The sequence below is a fragment of the Epinephelus moara genome, chromosome 7 (genome assembly GCF_006386435.1).
Source record: "Epinephelus moara isolate mb chromosome 7, YSFRI_EMoa_1.0, whole genome shotgun sequence".
NCBI lineage: Eukaryota > Metazoa > Chordata > Actinopteri > Perciformes > Serranidae > Epinephelus > Epinephelus moara.
In genome coordinates this window covers 31,835,415-31,845,998 of record NC_065512.1, presented here as the reverse complement: position 1 = coordinate 31,845,998, position 10,584 = coordinate 31,835,415, and the positions used below count along the sequence as shown (strand labels likewise).

Here is a 10,584-nt window from a genome sequence, read left to right as displayed (position 1 = left end):
ATGTGCCAGAAACATGATGATCAACATCAGGCCATGTTTCTTGCAGGTCCCAGGACCGCCAGTCAGGTGAAAAACCTGAATGGCAAACCATTTGAAGCGTTGGATGCATTTGACTGCAGTCATCCTGTACCTCCAGGTTTTAAACAGTACTTTGAGTACCTCCAGAGCAGAGGGGTGACTCATTTCAAAGTGCCGCTGTCATGGGCTCAACTCCTACCATCAGGCCTCCCCAGCCAGCCCCAGCAGGATGTGGTTACCTGTTACCAGACTCTGCTGAGACAGCTGCAGGAGGTGGGCCTTCAGCCTCTGGTCGTCCTTCATGGATCCACAGTGCCAGATGCTCTGAGATCAAGGTATGGAGGCTGGGAGAGCCAGGAGCTGGTAGAGATGTTTCATCAGTATGCAGAGTTTGTCTTTGGAGAGTTTGGAGAGCTGGCAGATTCCTGGGTGACACTGAGCAGCTTGGACGAGCTAAGGGATGCTGAGCTGCAAAGCGCCCTTGACGCACACATCAGTGTCTACCACTGTTACCACCGACTGTTTCCTGGGAGAGGTAAGAGATCAGTGTTTTACAGCTGAAGATAAATGATTTCTTGTATAAAACGTGTAGCTTGTATGGAACAGGAATCAAAAACTGTTTATGTATTTACAACAAAAATGTTAAGTTTTAATTTCTCATGCTCTTACTTTTCCCTTAAATTTCCCCATTAAGTAATGTGGGAAAAAATCCACACTGTATGATATACAAAGCATTTGTTCCCAAAAAATACTGAAGCTTTACAAATGCTGCACTTTGACATCAAATGGAGATGTTATGCACATCAGTTCATACACCTTACCTTAAATTTTACATGATGCATTTGGCACCTGTGAAAATGTTCAAAGGTTTGGGATAGTTGTAAAAGGCAGGTAGATAGATACTTTATCAGTTTTTATGGATGATACGTTTAGAATACGGGCTTATTGACAAAAAATATAGACACCAATAAAGTCCTGTTTATCCACTTTTACATAATTTATTACAGCACTATGTACTTATAATTACTATGACCATGAAGAGTAGCTTTGTAGTTGTCCATCTTTATTAGATTCACAGTAATTATGGCGGCGCTTGATGAGATAACGGTTTCCATATCTGTTCACCACACCAAAGGTCATGATAAGGGAAAGGTGTAAAGCAGGGGAAAGGAGAATGTGGCTCCAGGAAAAGTGAAGATAAATAACTGAATTAACATGCCATGTGTTTCAGATGGAGGAGTATCAGTTGGGGTGAAGGCCAGTAAAGTCCCAGTCATCAGTGACACTCAAGTACTGGTAAGATCACATAGTCACACAGAACATAAGCATAAGAAAGAATAAAAGCAATGCAAGGAATTATGTCAGCTTCTCCAAATAGATAAATCTGTGTGATAATGTCATTTACACCAGGGAAAAGTGTTGTGCCTCTTCCATTCATTCACACTTGTATCTCTTTTTCAGAAATATTCAGATTTCCTCTCTATTAAAATTCAATATGACTGCACTGCTGGACAAAACCCGGCTGAGGAACTGAGAATAGTTTTGGTATGTTCAGTCTTCAGCTGTATAGATTGCAAATTATCAGCCCTTACTATCTTACTTTGGGAATTTTTCAGTTACATGCATTTGTATTGAACATTAATGTTTTGTTACAGGGAATGTGTGGACACAAACCCATTCTCTTTTATGAGGTGAACATCATCAACTGTTCTCCTTATCAGTTCCTGTCAGATACCAGAATCTTGAAAGGTAACAAGATCAATCGAGAGTCACAACCCTAGAGAAATTAGATGCAATCGCTTCCTTAATGAGAATTATAAGTGCTCTTCAAACTCAAAAGTTTGTAGACAAATTGTATAAAAGAGCAGTCTTTTTTATTGCCTTCCTGTCAAAAATCCTGATCTGATATTGTTAGGTAGTCATATTCAACCATTTTCAACCATTCAACCATTCAATCATTTTTTTAAATTTAATATCTGAGATAGTCTGCATAAAAAATGGCATTGCAGGTTCAAGGATTCAAGGATGCAATTTAATAAAAATGAAGGACACATGGCATTAAATCATTTATTCTTTTACTTTTGCAGCGCTGAGTGATGGAGACCAAATTGTTGTTGGATTTGACTTGGAGGATATGTTACGTCCAGCTGACAGCATCCCAAAAAGGTTGTGGTACACATAGACAATGAAGGATTTACAATATATCTAGACCTGTCTCTTTCACAATTTGTGAGTGTATATTTGTGAAGCACAAAATTATAAGAAGTGGGGTGGTTCAGCCAAAAAAGTGTATTCAGGAATCAATTCAGAATACATACAGTAATTCACAATTTGTAAACCACCTAAACTGGTACTCAAGCTGAAAGTGTGAAAACAAAAAAGAAATATTTGTCAGCTTAATTCAACCTGTAAACTAAACCAAAAGTCTATGAAAAAATATATTTGTTGGATTTCTCCTACTATTTCCATCTGCCATAACTTTAATTATTAACACCTTGTTCCTTTCATTTTCAGTCACACACATCAAAATGACAGAAACAATCTTCCAACATCATCATGTTCCACGACCTACTGCAAAACCTGGAGCAACTTTGCCTCTAAGACCTCATCTGAGCGAGATGCCTTCCTGAATGAATCCTTCCCCTCTGGCTTCCAATGGGCCACCTCCAGTGAATCCTTCAAGGTTGAAGGTGGCTGGGTAGAAGATGGGAAGGGAGAGACCATTTGGGATCGTTTTGGTCATGATGGCCTAGCCTTTGAGAATCAGACAGCTGATCTTGCTTGTGACAGTTACCACAAGGTGGATTACGATGTCTACCTGCTGCGAGGTCTTCATGTCAACACCTACCAGTTTTCCATCTCCTGGGCCCGTATTTTCCCCTCAGGCCACCGGGGCAGCCAGTCACAGAAAGGGGCTCTCTACTATGACAAGCTGATCGATGCTCTCATTGAGTCCGGCATACAACCTGTTGTCACTCTCTACCACTGGGATCTGCCCCAGGCACTCCAGGACTATGGTGGATGGACCAATGCTTCCATTGTCGAAGCCTTCAAGGACTATGCAGACTTCTGCTTCTTCAGGTTTGGAGACAGGGTCAAGACCTGGAACACATTCAGTAGCCCCTGGGTGGTGAGCCATGCTGGATATGGCACTGGTGAGCATCCCCCTGGAGTAAAAGACTATGTGGTTGCCTCCTATCAGGTGAGAGCAATATTATTATTGTAATGGTAATACATGCTGACACACAGCCATTCTTATATGTTTACCTCACTATTTCCTTTATGTTTGCAGGCTACTCACAATATGCTCAAGTCCCATGCTGAGGCCTGGCATGTCTACAATGACAAGTTCAGGAAGACACAAGGAGGGAAAGTGGGCATTGCATTGAACTCTGACTGGGCTGAGCCCATGGACCCCTCCAAACCTGAAGACATAGCAGCTGCAGATCGCTACCTGCAGTTCATGCTGGGCTGGTTTGCACATCCCATATTTGTAGATGGAGATTATCCTGCAACACTCAAGACTCAGATAGAACAGAAGAAAAATGAGTGTCCCCTCTCTGTGCCTGCAAGACTTCCAGTTTTCACTCCTGTAGAGAGCAAGAGAATACGTGGAACAGCTGACTTTTTGGGATTAAACCACTATACCTCCCGGCTGGTCAACGAAAGTGCTGGTGGCTGCACCCCTGGTCCTCAGGGGGTGGGTGACTTTGAGGCACATGTGGACCCTTCATGGTCCTCTACAGCTTCTGACTGGATCTATTCTACACCTTGGGGACTTAGAAGGCTTCTCAACTACATTTCCACAGAATACTTAAATGTTACTAAAGTGCCTATCCACATAACTGGGAATGGTATGCCTACTGAGCACAGTGGAGACACCCTAAATGACATCGGTAGAGTAGAGTACATGAAGAGTTACATCAATGAGGCCTTGAAAGGTTAGTGTCTGGAATTTCTCTCATAGAAAACCACCTTTTACACAGTGTTGAAATCATTTAATCACTTAAATGTACTGTTGTCTGTGTCCATTTTGTAGCAATTTTCTTAGATGGAGTGGATGTACAGCGATTCACAGTGCAGTCACTCATGGATGGATTTGAGGGAAAACAAGGCTACAGCCAAAGATTTGGTCTTCACAATGTAAACTTTGAAGATGCAGACAGACCAAGAACCCCAAAGCAATCTGCGTATTTCTACTCTCAAGTTATCAAGCAAAATGGATTTAGTTCACACAAACGGCATGTTTTTAAAGTGGCAGAGATGCAGCTTACCCACCGTCCAACTGCTTTATCATCCTCAGGGGTTCCATCGAAATCAAAGGTTGTCTGGGAGAAATTCTCACACCAGTCCAGATTTCAGAGAAAAATCTACCACTACGGCACTTTCCCACAAGGCTTCAGTTGGGGAGTATCATCTTCAGCTTACCAGATTGAAGGTGGCTGGAATGCTGATGGGAAGGGCCCCAGCGTCTGGGATACATTCACTCATAAACCTGGCACTATTCCCGCTAATGCTAATGGAGATGTGGCCTGCGACAGCTACCACAGACTTGAAGAAGACCTCTACATGCTGCGAGCTCTCAGGGTGAAATCATACAGATTTTCATTGTCCTGGTCCAGGATCTTTCCTGATGGACAGCGTACCTCTCTGAACCAGAAAGGTGTTGACTACTACATCAGACTCATTGATGGCCTCTTAGCATATAACATCACTCCCATGGTTACACTGTACCACTGGGACCTTCCTCAAGCTTTGCAGAACCTCGGTGGCTGGGACAATGTAGACATGATTAACATTTTTAACGACTTTTGTGACTACTGCTTTGCCACCTTTGGAGACAGAGTGAAATTTTGGATGACCTTCAACCAGCCTCACACAATTGCATGGTCAGGTTATGGACTTGGACAGATCCCCCCAAATGTCAAGAATCCAGGAATTGCACCATACAGAATAGCCCACAACCTTATCAAAGCCCACGCCAAGGCTTACCACACATATGATGATAAGTATCGCAAATCCCAAGGTGGTCTAGTCTCCATTGCCCTCAATGCTGATTGGATTGAACCTAAAGATGTTAACGTTCCCCGTGAAGTGGTGGCTGCTGACCGCGCACTGCAGTTCCAGTTGGGTTGGTTTGCACACCCCATTTTCAAGACTGGTGACTATCCTGATGCAATGAAGTGGCAAGTTGGAAACAAAAGTGAACTCCAAGGTCTTAGACACACAAGACTACCTTCTTTCACTGAAGAAGAAAAGAGCTTCATAAAGGGAACTGCTGACATGTTCTGTGTAAATCATTACACTACAAAGATAGTAAGCCATGTCACCGCTCGGCTAACCCCTCAATCCTATGAATATGACCAGGACGTGTCAGAAGCAGAGGAAGAAGATTCACCAACTACTGCCATCAGTAACCAGAGAGCTGTACCGTGGGGCTTGAGAAGACTCCTTAACTGGATCAAAGAGGAGTACGGAGATCCAGAGATTTACATCAGTGAGAATGGAGTAGCGACAGACATTAAGACCACAGTTGATGACATTGACAGAGTGTTTTACTACAAAACCTACATTGATGAGGCTTTAAAGGGTAAGTGCACACATCAGTTACTGAAACTTGAGAACATACTGTTTATGAGGTCCCTAAGGCCACATCCACACCAAAACATTTCAATTTTAGAATGGTGATTTAAAACCCTAACAATTTGTTTAGCACTATTTCAGAAATCATCTCCGTCCATGCTAACATGCCTAAAAATGTATATCACATGACCATTACATAAAATGCAATGCTTGGACTGATGGAGAGGTGGGACTGTTACTGAAAGTACCACAAGTCTAAGGTAGTCAAAGTGGTGAAAAAATTGATTTCAGATCATTGTAAAGCAAATACGGCAACGTATTAGAGGGATACAGAGGCGTTATCCATCGCATGGGAAATGGATCATGGAGCAGTGACCACATGATGTGGAATTATATAAGACACAATATAGACCGCCTATTTTAATGTCAAATTTTCATTACTAATTATGTTATCTCTCACATATTTTGCACAGCTCATAATCTTGATGGTGTGAAGGTGAAGGGTTACATAGCAACATCTCTCATGGATTCCTTTGAGTGGCTCAGTGGGTACAAAGTAGGATTTGGGCTGCACCATGTAGACTTCACCAACCTGAACCGGCCAAGGACACCCAAGCGCTCTGCTCACTATTATTACCAAGTCATGAAGGACAATGGCTTCCCGTTACCAGATGATGAGAAGATGCTTTATGGAGAGTTTCCCAAAACTTTCAATTGGAGTACTGCCAGTGCCTCTTATCAGGTAAACAATGTTGACACATTCACTATTTTACAATGGCACAGTGCACTTGTGCTACACCAGCATTGGTGGGAAGAAGCACAAAGGACTTGTTAACATGGCTGTGTGGTACTGTAACAACTTGTCTTTCATTTCAGATTGAAGGGAGCTGGAGAGCCCATGGAAAAGGACTTAGTATCTGGGACAAGTTTGCCCATACTCCTTTGAGAGTGGCCAACAGTGACAATGGCGATATTGCCTGTGATAGTTACAACAAGATTGACAAGGATGTGGAGGTGCTGAAGATGTTGAAGGTTACCCACTATCGCTTTTCTGTATCCTGGCCCAGACTACTTCCTGATGGCACAAACAACCACATCAATGAAGCTGGACTGAACTATTACCATAGATTACTGGATGCCTTGGAAGCTGCTAATATTCAGCCCCAGGTAAGCATTGTTACAGTTTGGCCTCAAACATAAAAAAAACACCTGTTGGAAAACTACGTAAAACTGTAGTACAAAATCCCTCTCTTCTGTTTCACAGGTGACTCTGTACCACTGGGACCTCCCCTTAGCTCTACAGAAGGTTGGGGGCTGGCAGAATGAAACTATTGTCCAGAGATTCAGAGATTATGCTGATGTTTTGTTCAGCCGATTTGGAAGCAGAGTAAAGTTCTGGATCACTCTGAATGAACCTTACATTGTAGCCAACCTTGGCTATGGGTACGGTACCTTTGCTCCCGGTAAAACTTTCTCTTGATATTCTTCCAGTATGAACCAATTTTTATCTCACACTGTAGAAAACATTAGTTTTGTGTAGATCAGCACAGTTGCTATATGTCCTAAAGTTTCAGTTATCAACCACTATCACATTTCTTGCTGTATCCCAGCCAGTATTTGCTTGTAGGCCCATTCAAACTGGGCTGGGGTTGGGGTTGCAATCAAATTTGATTGGGGGTTCCATGGTAGCCCCACATATGTTGGTCCAAAAGAGCTCCATGTGGGGTTTGACTTGGCTGCAAGCAGGGCCCAGGTGGGTTATTTAAACAACACCCATTCTGACCCTCAGCCACATGAAATCCCACTTGAAGCCCATATGGGCGATTAATCATGGGGCCACCATGGAACCCACGGATAAGCACAATTTGGAAGCTAGGTGCCACCCCAGCCTAGGTGGGCTTCAGGGCTTGTCACTGGGTACTATAGCCCCATTCTGTTGTATTTAAATGGGACACAGGTAAATCCACCCTGAACCTTCCCACGTAACCTGCATGTAACCCATATTGGGTCCACATGGGCATGCTGGCTGGGACAAAACCAATGGAATGTTTTCACTGAAGATTATTTTTAAGTAAAAACTTTATTACTAATAATTGGATGTAAGAAATGTATTGGTGTGATTTTTAAAAATCAATATTCAACTTATGATTACTCAGCTGATTGCGTATGATAGAGTAGTTTCTTCTTCATTTAACTTTTAGATCCCGTTAGCAATTCCAAACCACAAAAACATATGCTGTACATGGGCTATTAGTTGTACATGGCTTATATTTGAAAAGCTAGACTGTATGATGACAAATGTGATTGATGGTACTGTTATTAACACTCATACATCTACAATGTTTCAGGCATTGTGGGTAAGCAGTATATTGCAGCTCACAACCTGATTAAGGCCCATGCTGAAGTCTGGCACCTCTACAATGACAAGTACCGTGCAACACAGGGTGGCATCATCTCCATTACCATAAATTCTGATTGGGCAGAGCCAAAGAACCCATATAAGCAGGAGGATGTGGATGCAGCCAAGCGCTACTTGCAGGTAGACAAATAAATGATGACACCAGAACTGGGTCTATCACTACCCTTTTTTTCACCTTCATTCATCTTAATAAACATATAATGTACTTTTTTTTTGATACACAATCTCTGCAGTTCTTCATTGGCTGGTTTGCCCATCCCATCTTCAACGGTGATTATCCTGACATAATGAAAACAATTATTCGTAAAAGAAGCCTCGCTGCAGGTCTCCCTAAATCACGGTAAATGAAAAATAGTTTATACCATCACAAGCACAGAAATCAATTTAGTTTGAAATACAACTGTTGTTGAAGCCTTCGTCAATAAATGCATTCTGCCATACTCTATTTCCACTTCCACCATTAAAAAAAGACTCTTCGTTCTCATAAAGGCTTCCTGAGTTCACACCTGAGGAAATCAAGAGGATCAAAGGGACCCATGATTACTTTGGCTTCAACCATTACACGACGGTTCTTTCTTACCCAGTTGATTTGGGAAAACAGCAGGATTATGAAGGTGACAGGTAGGTTTGAATTTAAAGAATGACACAGATATGGATGCTTTCTTTGTACCACGCTTTACCTAAGCATTGGATTTGTGACACAAGAGGGAAAAATGCCACACTCCTTGATATGTTCAGCTGTCTGTTTACATGACAACACAAAGTAGAACTATATATCACATATTTAACTAATGCTGAGCTTGTGTCCAATCCAATGTCCAGGGGCACTGGGACCACCCATGACCGCACCTGGATTGAGTCTGGCTCCTTCTGGCTGAAGATCACACCATTTGGTTTTAGGAAAATCCTCAAGTTTATCAAGGATGAGTATGGAAACCCACCCATCTATGTCACGGAGAATGGGATCTCAGAACGAGGAGAAGTGAACTTGAATGACCTTCACAGAAAACACTACTATGAAAACTACATTAACCAGGCCCTGAAAGGTACCACAGCCAATAAAAAACAAGTATTAGGTGGAATTATGGGAATTTATCTGCATCTTACATTTAAATGTAGAGGTATATAAGAGATAACATTTTTAGGTAAATAGATGTATGTTTAATGTGTCCATTACTGCTTATCTTTCAGCCCATGTTCTGGATGGAGTTGATCTGAGAGGATATACAGCCTGGTCATTAATGGATAACTTTGAGTGGGCCGCTGGCTTCTCTGAGCGATTTGGACTTTTCTACGTGAACCGCTCAAACCCCACACTTCCACGCATCCCTAAAAACTCAGCGTCTCGCTACGCTACCATCATCACCTGCAATGGCTTCCCAGACCCAGCCCTTGGGCCCCATGACTGTTTGAACCCTCCACCTGAAGGTAACGTAATGCTAAGTCCACAGATTCAAAAATCATTGTGGGATTTAGGAGGGGATACTTCCTCTCGATTTTAATTCTAGAGAGTGTGGAAACACACTTAAAATGGCATGCAGATCATACACGAGGAGGACAAAAACTTAGTTACAGTTCACCCCGAAATCAAAAATTCATATTTTTCCTCTTACCTATAGTGCTATTTATCAGTCTGGATTGTTTTGGTATGAGCTGCCAAGTGTCAAAGATATTCCCAAATGGATCCCTTACAGACTCGTTGACTCAAGCCCTAAGCCCTTACAGACCAAGGACCAATTCCATTTCTTGAGTGATTGGCTGTAGAGATGTCTGCCTTCTCTCCAATATAACGGAACTAGATGGCACTCGGCTTATGGTGCTCAGAGCCCCAAAAACTACATTTGAAAAACTCAACAACAATGTCTCTTTCCATAAATCATGACCCGGGTACTCAAGATAATCCACAGACCTTGTTGTGAGCATTTTTATGTAGGGACTATTTTGTCTTCCAAACTTCACCCACCAACCGGGAGCAGGCATCTACTCATTGACGAGAAGTTTGTGTTTGTGACAGCGCTAGATGTAAACATAAATGCCGTCCTCCTCGGCTGAGTTGTAATTTTAGCTAGCTCAGTGGTGCTAGGTGAGCTAGCAGTAGATGCACACTTCCTCCTAAGCAGTAATACGGTCAAACTATCTAGATTAATAATTCGCACTACAGGTAAGAGGAAAAATATATTTTTGATTTAGGCATTAACTTTCCCTTTAAAACAGACGGTAGATCTGGTCTAAACACTAAATATAAGATAAAGACTGTTATTTCTTTTCCCTCTCTTTCAACAGCTTCAACTGTCCCTACTATCAGCACACCAGGGACCACTGTCCATACTACGAACACACCAGGGAACACTGTCCATACAACTGTCCCTGTTCAGCCCCTGAACATGGTAGACTTCCTGGGTCTGGAGCTTTCAACTCAAGATGCTGAAGTTGCACTTTATGTAATTTTTGTTTTCCTTCTCATAACTGTACTTGGTGTCATCTTTGTTGTATATGGGCTCTTGAAAACAAAGAGGAAGTTAAAGAAAGCAGCGGTGGCATCCTTAAAGATGGAGAGAATGTGA

At 42.3% G+C, this 10,584-nt stretch overlaps 1 protein-coding gene across 1 annotated transcript; it reads left to right on the top strand.

Annotated features, from left to right (window-relative positions):
• On the top strand, window positions 1-10,584 carry LOC126393527 (lactase/phlorizin hydrolase-like). Its single transcript, XM_050049717.1, has 14 exons — window positions 1-553; window positions 1,740-1,767; window positions 2,533-3,220; window positions 3,311-3,959; window positions 4,058-5,608; window positions 6,075-6,343; window positions 6,478-6,768; window positions 6,866-7,064; window positions 7,950-8,140; window positions 8,254-8,360; window positions 8,510-8,641; window positions 8,843-9,066; window positions 9,212-9,448; window positions 10,364-10,584. The coding sequence occupies exons 1-14, from the start codon at window positions 1-3 to the stop codon at window positions 10,582-10,584; spliced, it is 5,340 nt and encodes a 1,779-aa protein (XP_049905674.1).